This window comes from Myripristis murdjan, chromosome 13 (genome assembly GCF_902150065.1).
Source record: "Myripristis murdjan chromosome 13, fMyrMur1.1, whole genome shotgun sequence".
Classification (NCBI taxonomy): domain Eukaryota; kingdom Metazoa; phylum Chordata; class Actinopteri; order Holocentriformes; family Holocentridae; genus Myripristis; species Myripristis murdjan.
The window spans coordinates 5,778,860-5,800,066 of record NC_043992.1 but is presented as its reverse complement, the minus strand read 5'-3'; the positions used below and the strand labels follow the sequence as shown (position 1 = coordinate 5,800,066).

General features: G+C 40.8%; 1 protein-coding gene across 2 annotated transcripts in view; it reads left to right on the top strand.

Moving 5' to 3' along the window:
- Nucleotides 1-21,207, top strand: part of mark4b (MAP/microtubule affinity-regulating kinase 4b) — a 96,909-nt gene that overhangs the window by 16,023 nt on the left and 59,679 nt on the right. For both annotated transcript variants that reach the window (XM_030066305.1, XM_030066306.1), the window contains exon 2: nt 16,469-16,666. In XM_030066305.1, coding sequence (XP_029922165.1) covers nt 16,469-16,666 — 198 coding nt within the window. The remainder of the gene's footprint in view (nt 1-16,468; nt 16,667-21,207) is intronic.

Genomic DNA, 21,207 nt, shown 5'->3' with positions numbered 1-21,207 from the left:
TTTTTTCAAACTTCAAGCAGGCTTTCATGTGTTTTGCACTGAGGAGAGGCTTCTGTCTAGACACTCTGCCATAAAGCCCAGATCGGTGGAGGACCGCAGTGATGGCTGTCCTTCTGGAGCTCTGTCCCATCTCCACACAGGATCTGTGGAGCTCAGTCAGAGTGACCATCAGGGTCTTGGTAACCTTTCTTACTAAGGCCCTTCTCCCACCATTGCTCAGTTTGGCTGGGTGACCAGCTCTTAGAAGAGTCTTGGTTGTGCCAGACTTCTTCTATTTGACAATAATGGAGGCCACTGTGCTCTTGGAACCTTCAGTGCAGCAGATTTTTTTTGTAGCCATCCCCAGATCTGTGCCTTGCAACAATCCTGTCTCTGAGCTCTGCGGACAGTTCCTTTGACCTCATGGTGTTCGCTCTGATATGCATTGTCAGCTGTGAGGTCTTCTATAGAGAGGTGTGGGCCTTTCCAAATCATGTCCAATTGATTTAATTTTACCACAGGTGGACTCTAATTAAGGTGTAGAAACATCTCAGCAAGGATCAAGAGAAATGGGAGGCATCTGAGCTAAATTTCAAGCGTTGTTGCAAAGAGTCTGAGTACTTATGTCAATGTAATATTTCAGTTTTTCCTTTGTAAATAAATTTGCAAAAATTTCTACAATTGTATTTTCACTTTGTCATTATGGGGTACTGAGTGTAGATTAATGAGAGAAAAAATGAATTTAAACGATTGTAGCATCAGGCTGCAACATAACAAAAGTGAAAAAAGTGAAGGGGGTCTGAATAAATTCTGAATGCACTGTAAATCATCTTTGCATCTGGGGAGACTCCTTTCTTCCTCCCTAGACGAGGGTGCAATTTCACACAGAACACAGTTCATGAGGCTATTTAACGGCAGAGGAGGGGGGCAGTGGAATAGGAGGGCAAGAGTTCAGTTCTTGAACAGCTGAGGGATAAAAGCTGTTCCTCAGTCTTGTGATGCAGCACTTCAGAGCCCTGTAGCACCTTCCAGAGGGTAGGAGTGAGAAAATCTGATGGAAGGGGTTAGTGGTGTCTTTGATACAGGCCTTGCTGTAGCAGCAGGACCTGTAGGTGTCTTTCGGGGAGGGAGGGGAAGTCTAATGATTTTTTGTGCCGAGTCAACTACCTTCTGGAGAGCTGCCCTGTCTGCCTCTGGGCAGTTTCCAAACCATGCCAGCGTGGAGTAGGTTAGTACACTCTCTACTGAGCAGTGATAAAAAGTCTTCAGCAGACTGGGAAAGATTTGGTTCCTTCTCAGTGTTCTGAGGAAGTGAAGTCTTTGCTGGGCCTTCTTTACTGCAGCTGTGGTGTTTGTGGTCCATTTCAGGTCACTGCTAATGTGGGTCCCCATGAACTTGAAGCTGTTTACCTGCTCCACCTCATCATCTCCTATTCTGAGAGGCAGGTCCACATCCTGGTTCCACCTGAAATCCAAGATGAGCTCCTTTGTCTTTTTGATTATATGGGAGCCCTCCAAGACCACTTACAGTTTGCATGCTGGAGTCAGATAATGTCAGACTGGAAAGAGAAGGCTTTGGAAAGCTTGGATCATGTTTGATCATTCAGATAATTGTGACCTCTTTCCCTTTATTAATAGTTAATTAACAGTTAACTCTGCACACTGCACTTAAGGCATGACTAAACAAAGTGATATCAAAATAATTTTACAAACAATTTTCTTTAAAATAATCCACAAATACAGTAAAGCTTTGGTCCTCAGCAAGATTTGAAAGGCTAGAGACTTTGACTTTCATGTTTTTATTTGAACTGAAAATTTATGTGGCTCAGGCCCATGACACCCATTCCAAAGCCATGATGCATTTTCAAAAAATGCATAGTTCTTTTTTTAATGCACAAGACTTTGAATGCATTATTCCACATAATATCAATTTTAGTGCCTGAGGTTGGGCATCCACTAATAACAAGACAGTTCAGTCAGCCCAGGGGACACATGACAGGGAGGGCACACTGCCTTGTAACCAAACTTGTCTGACTTACTGTCTGGCCAATGGTTATTTAGGAATTTAAATCAGCCTGGCAGGAGCTGAAAGATTTCTGTCAGCTACTGAATTTGTCTGTGGATGAGCATACATGTTACATTCTCTCTGTAAAAAAGACAGATAATAAAGAGTGCAGATCGGGCTGGCTTTTCAGTGTTAACTGTGCTAAAACTCACAAAAGTTTAGATCCAACGTGTCGTTCATTTAGCCTTCATTTCTCTGCCTTTGCTGTCTGATACAGCACAACAGCTGCAGAAATAAGAAAAAATATCCCTTGCTAATAATTATTTCATGTGACTTGAATGAATGAAGTGTGATAGATGTCTCAGACGATGGAGGGCTTTCTACTACCTCATCCTTAAACGACTGAATAAGTCTTTTCTTGTCAGCAGCTCAGACATTAATCAAATAAATCAAAACATCCGTTGCTGTGACTGGGTCACTGCTGGAGCCTGAGGGAAGACATCATGCCTGTGTATGTGTGTGCGCGTGTGTGTGTTTGGTGATGATATATGAAAACATTGTTAGTGATCATTTCTCCTGACTTTCATGTGATCCTGTGAATGATGCAGAGAAACGATGGCACCCTCGCTGTTTTGCTGATTCACTGTAAGGCTTCATATTTTTGAATCAGAATCTGAATCATATCGCTGCATTTGCCCTGTGCCACATGACTGATGAGAATTTGCTCAGTGCAGAGGAATATTAACAACTTCAGAGTATTTTCTACCTGTGTAACAGTTTAACTCTGTTTTAGTTTCCATTGTTCACTGTAAGAAACACAGTCTGTGGTGTTCAGAATTAATCCATTTATCATTTGCTAACTCTTCCCATCAGACAAACAAACTGTAGTCATAGGAGGAGAGCAGCAAAGTGAACTAACTAACCAAACAGCAGCAACTGTGACAGTGAAAATGAGCAAGCATATTTAACTTGAATTCTCAGTCAGTTCATTTTTTTTTTTTTTTCGAGCCAAACAGATGAAAACAAACTGTGAAAAGGATGAACTGTTACACTACTCATGTTTTCACAGTACAAACTAATATTTCAAACAATGTGAAGACACAGTGCAAAACATGCTGTGGAGCTCCAAGTCTGGATCACCCTGCCAGTGTGTGTCACTTTCACTGACATGTTTTGGTAGTATTTATTTATTTTTTTTTGGTAGCTTTTTTTTCTGGTGAGTTGTGCCAGGAAAGGCCTGCAGCACAACATGTTAACACATCTGCTGTCAGCGCCATGCCATCTCTAAATCCAGGACATGAAATGATGCGGGTTAAGTTCACACAATTTCCTGTTGCTCTGACACTGCAGTCCTGCTGAGTGAATGAATGTGATGAGTGAATGCAGAGGACGGTGGCTTGGGTGCCTGGCTGCTGGCTGGTGTGCAAAAATCTGGAGGATTTCTCTTAGTGGTCTTGTGGGTTGAATGAAGTGGCTTTAACAGATTTTTTTCAAAGTATGATTCAATTTCGTGTGTTGTCGCCTCCAAACTGTGCACCTCATGTTAGGAACATCGGCCTGCTCCCCGTTTAACATGGCTTGATTTGAATCACACCACACACTATATCAAAGTGAAAATAGTCCTTTAAATGAGCGCCATCTACACCCTGTTCTCTGCTCTCCTTGTCATCCGGTTCAGAATGGGCTAACTTTAACACCATTGTTTTTTTGTTGTTTTTTTTGGACAGTGCAAAGCTGAGAGCAAGAAAAGATTGAGTGAACTAAAACCAGAGGTACAAGCAGGGTTTTAATATTGTGCTCAAGTTATTAATGTATCAGTTAGAAAATGAGTGGATTCCAGCTTCACTAAGATTCTGCGATGGTCCTCCTTTTTTCCGTTCATGTCATTATTAGAATTGATATTTTTATGGGCTGTTTCTCAGTTTAAGGCAGAAATTTGATGACTTTACGGTGGGCTCTGAGAGCATGTGTTACTTTTAACATTTTACAGCCAAAATCATTAATTGATTAATCTAAAAAACTTTCAGTATAGGGTTAGCTGTATTTTCAAAAGTGTCATGTCCCTTTTCACCCAAGGTTAGCTAGCTAAATAGGTTGCCAGTTGATGCCAACCTTTTTGTTTCCTAGCAACAAGAACGGTATAATACTTCTGGCGAAATCTGAGTTCAGCTCATTAGTGTTGCCTCTGACTGAGTTACGTTGCTGTTGCTATGCTGTGTCGACAGTGTGTTTGTTGTGCACTGTGACACACACACACACACACACAGACTGAGATGAAAGATAGCTGCAGTTGTTGCTGCTGCTGCTGTGAAATCACTGATGGGATCATAGAGTTGGACAAAAATCATGAATGATGTATGGCAGAGTGTTATACCTCATCATATCTCTGTCTGAGGTAGCGAAACTCAGCTGAGTGATATCCTCTATAATGTGCTCAGGGAGGCTGATTTTCATACAGATTGCGTAGATACAGTAGCCTAGATGGAGCTTTTCCCAAAACTTTCCACATCCTGTTTTGGTTAGTCCAGCCATCCCTGCTCACTGCTGTTTAGAAGATCGGGATGAGAATCACCAGAGGCCCAACAATATGATATTATCACAATACCATGAAGATTTCAGACATTTTGCAATATTCTGAGTATTGCAGTTACATGTATTGCGATATATTGTAATTTATTACCTTTTATCAAACGGAAAATTATGTCCCCAAGGGAAAACTTTGTCAACATCTGTTTTATCTAATAAGTTTTTCAGTCTGTTCAGTTCAATCATGTTGCAGCAATGGGATTTTCAAGCAGGCAGAGTCACCAACACCATCATAAAAACCTGTCCTAAATGTTGCATGGATTCTTGGTGATACAACATCGATACTTTGCGTCCATGCATTGAGACAGCATAACTATGCAAAATATATTGATACTATGCTGTATTAATTTTGTTTTCCTCACCCCTATTAGAAGATAGTTTGAATTTCACTCTTAAATGACTACTTCACCCCAAAAGTTATATTTTCCATCTTTTCTAGCATTTTGTCTTTTATGATTAGATAAGTTTTTAAATTGCATGCTTCACAGAGAAGGAAGGATCCTGAAATTAAGAGTGATGTTGAAGCCAATGACTTGTCTTGGCAACTGAACCAGCGGCAGGTGCATCTTCAGTTCAGTGAATGAGCAGGCCAGTCGCACCTACATGAGGCCAATGTTGAAATGTTTACATTTGTATCATCATTACATTGGTTTGGGACATATTTAACATTTGAATGGAGAGTCGAGACTTGGATTGTGCAGCACAAATACTTTGAGAGTTTGAAACAGACATTTTCATTTCCTTTTTGCTGCTCTTTGTTGAACTAGCCAATCAATTGTATTGTAAGAGAAATGGCTTTAAGAGGAAGAAATATAGATTATGCTGCATGAAGCCTTTAAGAATTTTAGAATAGAAATTTTCATTTCCTTTTTGCTGCTGTTTGCCGAAATCACCCGTCAGCTCCATTCTCCAGGAAATGGCTGCAGTTTTGGAACCTTTGATCTCTATGACCTTTGCAAATGAAACATTTTGACATTCAAGACAAGTAAGAGGGAGAAAGTGATGCTGATTGGATAGTTTTTGGATGAAGTATTTGGCCTATCAGTCAAAGATTATGGGTCTGCACTCTTTGTTCTCTCTCTGTTGCAACTCCAGTTTCTGATTGAGACCAACATAAGTATAGGTTCAAAAAAAAAAAAAACCTTTAGTAGTGCAGCAAGATTTAATAACTACTATTTTTTTTTTTTTTTAATCAGTATAGCTCCATGTAATTCAGAATTAGCCACACAAGCCCCAGTGGCACAGTGGATAGTGTCTCTGCCTGCAATGCAGGAGACCAGGGTTCAACTCCCCACCTCAGCAAGAACAACAGCACTACACAACCCACAAACAGCATAGGGCTGGTGGTTTACCACATGGCCACGCAGTCGCAAGGGTGGCAAGCACATCAAAGTTTCTTCAGAAACTTTATCAAGTCTAGTTTATATTTGTTGTTGTTTTTGTTTTTTTTTTTTTTGTTTTTTTGTTTTTTTTTTTGGTAGTTTTTTGAAAGCATGACACTATAACAGTGTAGAGTGTGCAATGTCTCTCCATTTGAAAAAACTTAACTTTAGTCTGTTCAACACCAATATAGTGGTCATACACAGGACTATGCCCAGATGTGGAATAGTGGCAAGTCAGCGGACAATAAAAATGATTTAGAGGCAGACTGACACATTGAGCACGTTTACATGCACACCATATTCCGGTATTATTCGGAATATTTGCAATATTCCGGTTGCGCACGTGTCATGAAACACGCACCGAACCCGATTAAGGTCATATTCCGGTTGGAGAGAATTCCGAATAAGACCCCTGGCATATGCCTGTTCCAACCAGAATACTGAGGCATGTAAACACTTTAGTCGGAAAATGCCCCGAACTAGAATATTCAGTCACGACTGTGCATGCTTGATTTGCAAGGAATTCTGAGGCGTCTTTGTTGCTATGGTTACTGCAAGCGGGGAAAACGACATGGCGCATACTACAGCATGGCGTAAAGCAGCAAGAGCCAGGAGACTGCAGTCTGCCTTTAGCTGATGAAAGACTTAAATATCATGGAGTATATTGATGGGAGAAAACACAGAAATAGCGACAGAAGAAGAAGAAGAAGACTTCTGTATTTCCAGCAGACCAGACGCCTATACGCATACTGCTGCCCCCAGGGGTGTCGTAGTGGGGGGAAAAGCGGGACTGATTACCCAGGGCCACAATGGGGTAGGGGGCCCTCGAAAGGCCTGAAATATAAAGGTCGGCTATACAAGGGCCCAATAAGATTTCTTTTCATGGGGCCCAAAATCCCCAACGGCTGAGTGTCGCATTACGTAAGAGTCGAATACGCTGAAACACGGGAATATGCCAAGTAACATGTAAACGGAATATTCCAGTTGCCGCAGCACAATTACCTTAACCGGAATATTGACCCGAACCGGAATATGGTGTGCATGTAAACGTAGTCATTCAGAATGCAGAGGATGTATAAGGGGTTGTGTCAACAGTGTCTTCTTTCTGGTTTAATCTCACCACTGTTAGTGTTCAAGTGTGACATATAAATACACTGCCTAGCCAAAAAAAAAGTCACCACCTGGATTTAACTAAGCAAATAGGTAAGAGCCTCCTATTGGATAATTACTGCACGGGCGATGGCAACAAGTTATTTAACCCCAACTGATGCAATGAGTAGCTTCTCATTTCTTAAACAACCATGTCGAAAGACACATCCCGTGGTCGTGGAAAAGATGTTAGTGCGAAGGGAACTCAAGGGATTGGGACTGAACAGCTGTGTACCCTTAAGAAAACCACTAATCAGTGAGGCTAATCGGAAAAAAATTCAATTTGCTAGGGAGCATAAAGATTGGACTCTGGAGCAATGGAAGAAGGTCATGTGGTCTGATGAGTCCAGATTTACCCTGTTCCAAAGTGATGGGCGCATCAGGGTAAGAAGAGAGGCAGATGAAGTGATGCACCCTTTATGCCTAGTGCCTACTGTACAAGCCTGTGGGGGCAGTGCTCTGATCTGGGGTCGCTGCAGTTGGTCAGGTCGAGGTTCAGCAACATTATGTGCCCAAAGAATGAGGTCAGCTGACTACCTGAATAAACTGATTGACCAGGTTATTCCATCAATGGATTTTTTCTTCCCTGATGGCATGGGCATATTCCAAGATGACAATGCCAGGATTCATCGGGCTCAAACTGTGAAAGAGTGGTTCAGGGAGCATGAGACATCATTTTCACACATGGATTGGCCATCACACAGTCCAGACCTTAACCCCATTGAGAATCTATGGGATGTGCTGGAGAAGGCTTTGCGCAGTGGTCCAACATTCCCATCCTCAATACAAGATCTTGGTGAAAAATGAATGCAACAGTGGACGGAAATAAATCTTGTGACATTGCAAAAGCTTATTGAAACAATGCCACAGCGAATGTGTGCCATAATCAAACCTAAAGGTGGTCCAATGAAATATTAGAGTGTGTGACCTTTTTTTTTTTTTTTTTTTTTTTTTTTTTTTTTTTTTTTGGTGGCGACTTTTTTTTTTGGCCAGGCAGTGTAGTTTAACCTTTTGAAAGCTGAAAGCCAAATAAATAAATAAATAAATAAATAAATAAAAATAGCAGAAACATTAGTGACAAATTGGGGGGGGGAATACTTTAAAATGATAAGAAAATAAAAAAAAAAAAAAAAAACAAATACATAAAATTAGAAACCACAAAAAAAAATGAAAGGACAAGAAGCTATTTACAGTTAATAAAATGTTAGATTTTAAGTGATTTGTGCAAAAAATTGCATTAAAATGACCAGAAATTGAGGGAGAAAATAACACAACTACAGAAATTAGCATCAAAACAAGAAAAAAAGAAAACTAGCAACAACAAAAATTAATTGACAAAAAGCTATTTATATTACTAAAATTTTAGATTTAAAATGATTAGTGAATAATTAACAAAAAACCCCATTAAGATTACCAGAAAATGAAAAAAGCTACAGAATATTAACAACAAAAAAGAAAAAGAAAATTAGCAAACAAAGAAAAAAATAATGACAAACTAAAATGTTAGATTTACACATCAGAGCAGTGATGCTGGATCGGAGTCAGATTTTTTATGTTTAAAATGCTTATGAAAGACATCCATCATTTCCAGATGCTTTTCTCAAGCAAATTATCTCTTGATGTTCCTAAAGGGAAAAATCCTTTCAAATTGGGGTCCATGGCTTATTCAGAGTAAACATGAGGTTTTAGAACATGAAAAGGTTTTAAACTGCCTGTAATATCATCAAGGTCACATTAGAGGGTTTTTACTCACCATTACATGCGTGAGTGTGGCGCATCAGACCCATACACTGAAGCTGCAGCAGCAGAATGGTGCAGAACAAAGGCTGATTTAGCCAATCGAGAAAAGCCAATATATAACAACCTAAAGGGATTGTCACAGAGTTGCTGCTTCCTTTTGGTTTACAAGGAAAAGGTGTGGCTGGTTTGCTGAATGTGCAAATCACATAGTAAAATAACTCTCCCCAACCCTCCTCCCACCATCCCACATTTCTCCCTACATGTAGGCCTGTAATTATATTAAGGCTCTTAAACCCTTTCTCCCCCACCTTGCACCTCTGCTTGGAATGAAGACCCATCATACCTTGCCTGACCACACACATACAGAAATACATTTATTTAAAAAAAAAAAAAAGAAGATAAATGAATAAAAGCAAATAAATAAAACAGAAGGGGGAAGGGACAGGGCACCGTGAAGCCCCAAATTGATGTGAGGTTGCTCAAAATGAAGATACCAGCGCTAGACAAAAGAGACGGTGGGTTTGGGCATGCAGAGGAAAATAGAAGAAAGAAAGGCAAATTATTGTCTGGGGGATGGGACGAACCCGAGAGGAAGAGAGTGGAGGTGAATAAATGAGTGAAGGGTGAAGAGGAGGTGAAAATGAAGGTGGTGGAATAGATTAGGAAAATAATGTAACTCAATTTGGTGGATGCTGTTACCCAGAGCACCTTGCAGTTCCTCTGTAACACACACGCACGTGCACACACACACACACACACACACACACACACACACACACACACACACAACCCTCTCAAGCTGCAGTACCACACTCATAGCCATATTGTGTTTGTGTTCATTTTGCCATTTTATCTTGCTATTTTTTTTTTAAATGTTAAAAGTTGTTTGTGATGTGGATGTGTGGATGACTGATGTGTAAAAAAGCATCCAAACATAGTGCACTGAAATAGTGAAAAATAGAGATGGTTTTTGCTGTGCTAACTCAAGTAAAAATCATAAAATGAATTTCTGTGACGTTTGTTTTAAATTAACCAAAAAAGGCAAAGACTTTGATTTGAATTCTGGTGAATTGTAAAGAAATGGAATATGTTGCAGTTGGTAGCATCATCACAGCTGCTGTCAGCTCACCTTTTGTTGTGCACGCAGTGGAAAAAAATGCCAAAGATGTACCTATGTATTTTATATTGATGGACATGACATGACTCTTGACAGTAAGGCAGTGTGTTTAGTGGATTTTCAAAAAAAAAAAAAAAAATTACATTGTGCAACCAATTTCATGGAAGTTGCACCGTGTAACGTTGGCCTAAGTAATGTAAAAGCAACCACAGCAAGTTAACCAGTTACGTTGAAAATAAACGGTAAAAGGACTGCATTTCTATTGCGCTTTTCTAGTCTACTGACCACTCAAAGCGTTTTACAGTGTTGGCCTCACATTCACCCATTCACACACTGATGACAGAGGCTACCATGCAAGGTGCCTAGCTGTCCATTAGGAGTGGTGAGGGGTTCAGTATCTTGCTCAAGGACACTTTGACACACTCTGGAGGAGCTGGGGATCAACTGCTCTACCTCCTGAGCCATGCCGCCCCATGAAAGCAGCAATGTTTTAATATTGCAAGCATTTAATGATAAATGTTTTTAGTGTTAGTCGTTGAGACTTAAGTGGACGTTCTGTTCCATCTTTCTCATTTGGAAGTTGGAAATCCCAGTTTTCAGACTTGTATAGACACCATAACAGTGATAAGACAGTGATATACAGTATTTTGGGGGGCAAATTTCACATATTGGGATAATGTTTAAATTCATTTTGACCCTCCTTGGCCTGGACTGAATCTCTGCAGAGCTTTCTTTCCTCTTGTCTGTCTGGTGTCAGACAAAAAGTGCTCAGGACAGTCGTCTGGCCTCCCTGCTTTAGAAAATGTTTATAGAGATGTGCTGTGAAGAGGAGAAAGAGAGAGCATGAGGATGAAGGGCTGAGGAGGAGGAAATGGCGGAAAACTGGAAAAGGAGAAAGCAGAGAAAAAGGGAGTGCTCTGTTGACTCAGGTCCCGTCAGTCCTGAGGGATGCTGGGAAATGAGCCAGAGCTCGGAAGGTGTCGACAACCAATCAGATGCCATCTTCTAGTGGGCAGCCAGCAAATGAATGAGCAAGTGAGCAAGGACAAGATACAGGAGCAAGTGGGCGAGGGAGAGAGAGAGAGAGAGGTTTCTGCCAAGGAGAGTCTGATGCAACATCAAGGGTGTCTCCCACCTGGGCGTTGTTTTTGTGCGTGCGTGTGTGCGTGTGTGTGTGTGTGTGTGTGTGTGTGTGTGTGTGTGTGTGTGTACATGTATGCCTTTTTTTTCTTTCAGTTTACTTGTGATGATGATAAAATGATGATAGTTGAATACACAAAGAAGAGACGGCTGTTCTTTGTGTATTCAGCTATCATCATTTTAATCATTTTGTAAAACACACATCCATAGACAGGATTTTCTGCATTTTCTGTTTTTTGTTTGTTTGTTTGTTTTAAATTTTCACATAAATTTTCTTTAGTTCTGGCTGTATTACTGTTAAACATCTGGCTTCTTTTGTAATGCAGTTGTTTTTTTTTTTGTTTTTTGTTTTTTGTTTTTTTTTTTGAGATGACAGGACTTTAAGAGCCTAAACAAAGATAATGACCATTGCTCATATTTATGTGCCTGCTGCAGAGCAGACACATATTGCTATTCTTCATACTTATTATTATTTTACTTTATTCTTCCGTACAAATTTCAGTTCGCTACTCCCCTCACAGTTTTCATGTTAGACCCATACTAAACACAAAAAAACGTGTGACCCAATGGGGAGAAGTGTGCTATGACTTTCCTACACAATTCGACTTTTTATTTCTTGGAAATCCACTTAAAGTGAATTTTTTCCCTGGCATATGCCTGTTCCAACCAAAATATTGAGGCATGTAAACACCTTAGTTGGAAAATGCCCTGAACCGGAATAGTCAGTCACGACTGCGCATGCTTGATTCGCAAGGAATTCTGGGGCGTCTTTGTTGCTATGGTTACTGCAAGCGGGGAAAACGACATGGCGCAATACTACAGCATGGCGAAAAGCAGCAAGAACCGGGAGACCGCAGTCTGCCTTCAGCTAATGAAAGACTTAAATATCATGGAGGATATCAATGGGAGAAAACAGAAGAAGAAAAAGACTTCTTCTGTATTTCCGGCAGACCAGACGCCTATACACGTACTGCTGCCCCCCGCGGCTGAGTGTCGCATTACGTAAGAGAGTGGAATACACCGAAACACGGGAATATGCCAAGTAACATGTAAACGGAATATTCCAGTTGCCGCAGCGCAGTTACCTTAACCGGAATATTTTAAACGTAGGCAGTAGGGTTTCTGAGACTGAGGCATTGTTTGACTTAAAAATGCATGGATATGTGGGGGCGCCCCGGTGGCTCACCAGCAAAGTGCGTGCACCATGTACCAGGGCCTAGTCCCGATCGCAGCGACCGGGGTTCAAATCCGACCTCAGGTCCTTTGCTGCACGTCATTCCCTCTCTCTCCCCTGCCCTTCCTGTCTATCTCCACTGTGACTGTCAAATAAAGCAGAAATGCCCAAAAAATAATCTTTAAAAAAAAAAAATGCATGGATATGTGAAATTAAGCCAAAATGTAGATAGAAAAAGGAATTCTAGCTTGTATACCCTCTTTATATCATCCATTTTCCTTCTTACTTCTGCTTACTGTTGCATTGTGGCCGTCGTTTCTCATCACTTGTCTTCTTTTCATGTGTTTTGAAGTCAGAAAGAAGTATGGTGCCAGTTTTTTTTTTTTTAAAACACTAAAATTACTTTAGTCTGGATCATTGGGTGAGAATTATGCCATTCTAACTCTTGAGGCAACAGAAAACTGCATGGGGATGCTAAAAACACAGGTGCACTGCTCTTTATTAGAACTGAAAGCATTATCTGCACCAAACACGGGAAATGACCCTAAAACATGAGGATCTATGGGTATGAAGAGGTGGATGTTGACAGCTGATAGCTGTTAGTGGCCGATAGTGGTTTCCCACCCTGGTTCAAACCAAAGAAAACAAGCTGTAGCCATGACTGCACCCTTACACACTGCTATATCAGACCCATCCCACAGAGAGAAAACAGGGTGAATAGTGGAAGTGTGTGAAATGTGTGATTTTGAGTCACTCGTGAACTTTTTTCTGAGAAGAATCTGGTCTTGTCTGGCCTGGTATTGCAAGGTAATTACTGACATGACGGTCTTATCAGTCAGTCAGTCATGAGCTGCCCTAAATACCACTGACTGCCACTGCCCTGTCATTGTCTCACTCTCCTGGTTTGAACTGAAAATGGGCGGGAGTCAGCTAAAAAACAGATAATAACTCCCAACTGCTTCTCTGTCGTGATTTAACCACAAGAGTGTGGTTTAAATGATGACAGAATAATTTCTTGCCCTCTCAATAGTCATGGGTTTTGTTTTGGTCTCTGAAACGTTTCATGTTTTCTTGTATTTCCTTTTTCTTTGTGTCTTTGTCATTATAGAAACATTCAGGATGTTTTGTCTTCAGTGTCTCTCGTTGATGCTAAGCAGAACAGACGGAAGGATTAGAGTTTGACATTTAGGCCACCAGACGTCAGATGAAGAGTCACATCACCTCATGTCAATTCAATTCAATTCAATTCACAGAACTTTATTAATCCGTTAGGACCTTCAGTTTTGCAGTGCATCAGTGCGTATACTTGACATCACAATCACATACTAGTCAGCACAGCACAGTACAAAATGACAGTATATCACAATGCATCACACAAGTGAGTGAGTGAGTTTAAAGATACACATTGGTGATAAAATAGGGTCCAGTTAAGAAGGATAATGTAAAAATGGTATAGAAATGTACAAATAAATGTCAGGCTGACTTTCTCAGAATGCAGGCCAAAAATATCTGGAAACAATATAGGTGAAAGTAAGAAATTACAGCTATCCTCAGTACTGTAATTGAATCACTGTCTTTCGTGCATGTATATTTTTTTCAATGTACCACATAAAAAAAAAAATATGGAGTGTCTGGAGTTTACTTCACTTTACTTTAAATAACATCTATTACAGTTCAAATTGAATAGGATCTCCATGTGCTTTGAGTTACAAACTCCCTAATCATGTTGAGTGAATTGTGTTGATGCCTTTTATTTGTTATTTTTTGAACGTGTAATCTCTTTCCTTTCATCCAGAATATGCATTATCATATCTAACAGTATTTTATTTTGTAAAATAATGACTGTACTTATTTAACTTAAACTCTAATTTAGACTTTGAAGAGAAATGTATTACTTTTCCCACCAGTAAATGTACTTGCATTAAAACATAAGCAAAGTTAACAATAGGATATATTATAAAAATACAGTTATTGCCATATTAAACTGTGCAATGTATCAAAAACTTCTGTAAAAGTATGCAAAAAAAGTATGCACGTATATAAATAATACGCATGTTTCCGCTTCTTGTTAGATTAGTGGCAATGGTTGTGTTAAGGCTCGAGTGAACCAGGTGAAAAATGGGTGGTTTGCTGATCACTTGTCCTACTTATTGCCCAGTTATGTCACAAAACAGCCAACCCTATGTAAAGTATAGGGCTGCCTCACCTGTTATTATTATTAGTTCCGTATTCCAGTTCTAGTATACACCTCTTGGTGCGACTTAGACATATCTTTAGTGATGTATCCTGGGGTCATCGGGTGTTTCGGGTCTTTCAACATCATGCACCCTCGGCTAGGCGACCCAGTGAAAAATATCACTAAGCATTTTTAGAAATAGTCGGACATGATCAGTCTGATAATGATCTAGCTCTGTGTTTACTCTCTGAAAGCCACGTGTCTCAAACTTGGTTGTGGCGTCAGGTTTTTGGAAGTCACAATTCGGGTAGAGCTCAAATTTTCAGGTCTGAATCAAAGTCTTGCAATGCTTGTTGGAGCAGAAAATAAGGTGCCAAAAATTAAACTATTCAGCTTTACAAAAATCCAGTGCAAAAAAAAAAAAAAAAATGTAAAAGGTTATCGGGTGGTCTGCCAAAATTTCAGTTTTCTTTTGTTCCTAGTGGGAGATTACTCACTTCTGCCCGTTTTCCTGTTTTTTTTTTTTTGTTTTTTTTTTCTTGTGCTTCAGTGAATCAGGGAAGAGCTGTTGTTACATTAAAGAGTGCAAATGGAGTGCTGGGCATTTGCAGGATAGATTGGAGCTTGTGCAATTAGTGTCTCCCACTGATGACCTCACAGTGATGCATGCTTATGAAGTGTGGGGCAGGGGCAGACTGTGTGGGGTCAAAAGAGTTATGTAGGTGGCCTGGTTTCTCTCAGTTCTTGTCTGTAATTGTCTGGCACCAGGCTGCATTCAGTTGGTAGGCGCAGGGTGACAGGATCAGAGTAAAGGTCACATATGTAGAGGAGAGACGTTGCCGAGGGAAACGGCAGATTTTGCTCGAGAGAAAAGAGGAAGTCATCAGAGGTCCTACTGGTCTGATATTCTCTCTGTCTTTTTTACTCTCTCTCTGGGCCCATGTGTGTGTTAGTCATCAGTGTGACTGTGTTAAACCAAAGCTTAAATCAGTGCAGATCATATTCTATGATCATTGACTGCAACAATTGCAGCTACCTTGAATTGACTTTCAGTTTCAATCCATAATCTAAACACAAGACACACGGCAGATCCAAACGACTAACAGCATATCACTTGAATTTGAATATAAAAACTCACAGTTTAAGAACTGACATAATTTGACAGATAAATCTAAGTTAAGTTTTGGCTTTGATTGCATGTTTTGCACCCACTGAAGTAAAATTGCCTTGTATTTTGAGCTGTGTAGAGCTCTCCAGCACAGTCCGAAAGGGCCAATGGACTTGGAAATGGAAATTCAACCTCAAAAGCACACAAAGCTTTGTTTTTTCATTTCTTTAATTGATTCCCATCTTGTACTAAGGCATGGTAACAAAGACGTTAAACTAAAATTATGCATTTCTCATTTTGTTTTGATGCTGCTGTGGCACCTAATTGAGTTTTGGAGTTGATAGTATAGGGCTCTATTGTAGAGCAACACATTCAGGCAAGTGAAGACTGTAGTAATATCACATTTTGGTAAAACCGATCAATCAGATATTAAAAGATAGGTTTATAAAAAGTTAAAGCTATGCTTTCTGCCTTGGATTCTTATGTAGCAACTGTAGAGATGGCAGGCATTAAAAAAAAAATTCGTCATCTTAAAATTTAGTCTCATATGCAGCCTTAAAATTCTAGAGATAATCTCACTTGTTTCCAGAAAAATTCCTGAAACAAGTGAACCTGCTTTGCATAAAAGCCCACTAGGATCAAGAAAATCACACTTGATTCATGAAAATCCTGCAAACAAGTTGATTATCATTGTAAACAATTGAGGTTATCTCATCCCACTGGCATTTTTTAATCTTATTTGAAGAAAAAGTATTTGGGATAGCAGCTGGTTTCTACAGCTGCAAACCAGTTGTCATCTCACTGAACAAAATGGTAGATGTGCAAAGGGCAACTAAAAGTGTTGGGTGTCGGAAAATGGTTTATAAGCGTAAAACATTATTCTCTCTTTCTCTCTCTCTCTCTCTCCCTCAGCATACCTCCCTGTCGGCCAGCCGCTCAGACAAAGGTACCGGTTGGTCGAGCCGGTCCCTTGGTGCTCGATGTCGCAACTCCATCGCCTTGTGTTCAGACGAGCACCCGCACATTGGAAACTACCGGCTGCTAAAGACCATTGGCAAGGGCAACTTCGCTAAGGTCAAACTGGCCCGACACATACTGACTGGCAGAGAGGTGAGAGTAATGAGAGGGAGGATGGGGGAGGGGGAATGATGCACTCTCTTATTTTAGAGCATAATTTCATCAACATTATTTATTTATTTTTCACATGATAAGTGAATAAAGTCTGTTCTTAAGTGTAATGAGCATAGATGGTATTTTTCTGTTTAACAGGACACTATATTGGTTTTCAAAAGGGGGCCTTTTACATAAAACAAACAAACAAATGAACAAACAAAAAAAAAAGTATGTGTATTGGGATTAGTTAGATTTGAGAGTGGAGGCAGATTTTTAGTCTGGGACAGAGAACAGAGCCGAAAGTCCACTGTGGCTTGGTCCACGGATGGATGGTTAAAGGGCTGGTCCACTGAGTTCAGAGCGCCTTATGTTAGTTTTCACTGCCAGACAAAACTTCTTTGCGTCACAGCTCTGCTCAGGCAGTAAAAGCCTTTTAAATGTGTTTTTCCCTTCTGTGTGTCTGTGCATATTCTATTTTATACATCATACTCTTGTCTTCCCATAAAATGTGAACCTACATTAAGTTGATAAGTCCTCTGGGCTCAGTAGCAGCCCCATCTCTGAAAATCATGTGAGATCACGCTGCTGTATAACAAACAACACAAGGCAGAAGACACTCCCATTCTGTTGGTTCCCAGCACTGCCGCACTCTTTGACTGCGATGCGACACGTCATTAAGCTGCTTACCAGACCTTGTGGCTTTGTTTACTGCCTTTCAGCCTCTGTCAACCAGTTGTTTCAAAGTTGCTCCCTAGAGTGTGGTTTGATTTGCTTAGTTTTATGCTCTCTAATGAAGAATACACAGCTGTGGTGTTTAACTTTATGTTAACCCTGCAAGGGATCGGGTTATTCTTATTGACACATTGACAAGTTTTATTTGTGGAAAAAACACTTTAGAGTGGCTGATCTATGCCAAAATTGGCTCACGGTCTCAATATGGTATGAGTAACTACTGCCCCGAGTTTCATGTAAATGGGACTTAATTTTCCAGAGATATAAGTAAACAAGCATAACAGTGCCTCCTAGTGGCCGATTTATACCAAATTTTGCACAGACCCTCAGTGTCTTATGGGTCACTTGGTAAATTTGAGGTTGATTGGACAAACTGTTGTAGAGATATAAAGCACTTTGTGTTTTGTACCTATTTGCATTTTTTGTCATAACAAAATTCTTTTGATGTCAGGGTCCGTAGATTCTGGGTGCCAAGTTTCGTGAGGATCAGACTTTCGGTCTAGGAGGAGTTTGGATTTGGGTTGCGCGTATTTTGCGATTTTGTGAAAAGAAATTATAGGTGGAAATGGGCATAGCCTGTCTCATGAGATTCGTCTCGACCCACAGAATGTGTGGATACTAGGCATTTGAAAGTGCAACTTACGGTTTGGGACTTATAGGCCAAGTTAAAGGCCAAAACGCGTTGACCTTGATTATAGCAACACCTGTTGGTTATTGTGAGATTCCTGCACCAATCAGAAACTGCGTGTAAAATTTCTTCTGAATAAGTCTCACGGTTTTGGCTGCACAGTAAAAAATCATTTCGGCTGGGGTCGCTGGTGGGTCCACAGGCTTCAAAGTTGCTAAAAAATGCGACAAAAAAGTTTTTCTTGTGTACATGAAGTGAACTTTTTTCACATTAAAAATTGAGTGGTTGTTATCTCAGAATAAGTACGAATACTGAAGTTCCTTGTTCAAAGGCTTTCCTTTGTTGTGAGTTTGCCTCAGTTTGCCTCACTGAAAGTGGTGTTGCTGGGCCAGTAAAGGGCTGGGCAGTATATCAATATTGTATGTAACAAGATCTGTTACAATTTATATACTGATAAAAAAAATTTCGGCAGGGGTCGCTGGCAGGTCCATAGTCGCTAAAAAATGTGACATCAATGTGACACGTGTAAAAGCGTCATCTAGTGATCGATTTGTGTCAAATTCAGTGTATAGATTCTGAAGGGCATAGGGAATGTCTCTTCCAAGTTTCGTGTTTATTGGACATATCTTTTGGGAAAAAAAATGAGAATTTTAGTTTTGGCGCCCCCTAGCGGCCAGTTGGCTCCAAATTTTGCAGGGACCCTTGGGAGTTGGCGAACAAAGGAACTCAACTTATGAGTATAGATATGATAAGATATGTTAAAGTTCTTTCACATAGTGTGCGGTTTGGGCGGCGCACTGCGCTGGGTATGTGTGCCAAGTTTCATGAGGATCAGACTTACAGCCTAGGAGGAATTCGAAAAGGTGGGTCATGCAAATTTCAGCCACAGGTTTTTCTATACCATCAGGCTGTATTTGTGCAAAGACAGCATCAAGTCCATAATCACATGCATCAGTGAATATCACAGAGCGCAGAGCAGGTCAAATAGAGCAAATTCAGGGCTGTCCACGAGGAGTTGCTTAACTTCCTCAAAGCTGGTTTGTGCTGCAGGAGTCCATGTAAATGTGTGTTTGTCACTGGCCGATGTATGCATAGGGGCCACAACTATTGCAAAGTCAGGCAGAAACTTTTGAGTACCAGGATACTAGGCCCAGAGAAGACTTCAGGGTGGCAACATCAGACGTAGGAGGAGCTTTCAAGACAGCATCAATGTGGTCTTGGTCAGGAAGAATGCCATCTGCAGTATAACCAAGGAAGCGCAGAAAGGTCTTTCTGAAGTGTCATTTGTCATCAGTGAACACCAGTCCAGCCTCTTTCAGTTTTCAGAGGATGGCATTAACTCATTGGCTGCCATTGACGTCTATAGACGTCAATTCAAATCCAAACGTTAACTGCCAAAAACGGCATGCGACATTAATTAGACTTTTCAATGGGGCGGGCTAGGAGGGGGCCGGCAAAGTTTGTGCTCGAATCTGCATCGGAAAGGATCAAAACGATAGAGAGAAGGCAGAGAGGAGAGAGAGAAAAATGTTGCAACGTCGCAAGTTTAGGCAGCTTACACTAGAACAGAGTGTATGTCGCTGTGATTCTAGTAGGAAGACGGGAGCAAACGTGAGAAAGGATTCTTCGAATTCCAGTGACTCCGATGGCTACCATGGAGACGAGCGACCTAGGCAAGTTGCGCTAGCCGCAGAGGCTAATGTTGCGTTCAGGCGCCGTCTAAAAAAAAAAAAAAAGAAAGAAAACTGACCACCAACCCCGTCTTTGTCATAGCTCACGGCAATCTAGTCGCGTTTCACCGCAGCCCAGCCCTGTTTACATAATTATTCTGTGAATAGTTCAGTTGTCTGAAAATGGCTGGCAGCCAATGAGTTAAGGTTTAGGTCATGTTCAGTGGTGGTGCCGCTGTAGACAATGTGGTCATCCAGATAATTCTGGACATCTGGGAGGTCCTTGAGGATGTTAGCCATCATTTTCTGGAAGGCTGAAGGGGCAGACACAAGGCCATAAGGAACCCTACAGTATCTAAAAAAAAAAAAGGCCTTCATGTGCATCAGGTCCCGGCTATCTCCATGGAGAGGCAGCTGGTAGGCCATTGGCCAAGGATCTCTCAAGTACAGCACAGTCAGTTTAGGAAGCAGTATCTCACTTACACCACTGGTCTTGGAAGAGTGGCAGACACAGGCAACATGTCCAACTTTACGACAAGACTTGCAAGTTGCCTTGGCTGCAGGGCACTGAGGAGAATTAGCCATGTGATTGTCAGGACCACATCTGAAACAGCTATGAGAAGATGCAGCAGCGGTATTGAGTGGCTCACGTGAACAAGTGTGCTGTGTACATGTCTTCTTAAAAACCTTTGGACAAGGCTGTACAGTTTAAACTGAGACACTGCCATCTATAGTGATTTCTGTAGCCTGTTGAACAGCAGATTCCACCTGTGCAGCAATTGTTACTGCTTTGCCTAGTGTCAGGTCTGGTTACAGCAAAAGTCTTTCCCATATGCTGTGGTTGGTTACATGTTTGATTAGCTGGTCGTGGATCATTTCATCTGTTTTATCTTCAAAACCGCATTTTGAAGCAGCGATAGCAGAGGCAAAAGTGTCACCTGTATTTGGCAATGAGTAGAAAATCTGTTGTCCCTCTGTCCCAAGGAAGTGGAGTAAAGTAGCTCTCTTGCGAGCTTCAGGCCAAGCATTTCCAGTGGCATTAATTACCATCAAATAGTTGTTGAAAATCCGCAGCCACACAGGAAGAGAGAGATGAGGTTCTGTTAATGCATCATAAAAACGATACAGCAGTGTGTTGACAACAAAAAAGAAAGTATGTTTAAAAGCCAGTACTCCAGTACTTTAACTCAAGTAGAATTTATACTGAGCAACTTTCACTTGTAGTGGAATAGCATTTGACATTGACTCAAGTATTACGGTTGTGTACTTTGTCCACCGCTGGTTTTAGAGGAATGAGAGTAAGAAAAGAGAGAAAAGACGTCTAATCTGACAGATCTCAGGTTGAACACAAGCTGGAGGTGCATTTGAGATGCAGGTCAGGATAATGCCAGCTGTGACCGGTGACCTGTCACAGCTCTGAACAGATCAGTACGAGATGCGTGCTAAAACCATTTCTCAGCAGTGTGTTCCTCCAGTGTGACTACATTATGAATGAACAATGTTTGTGC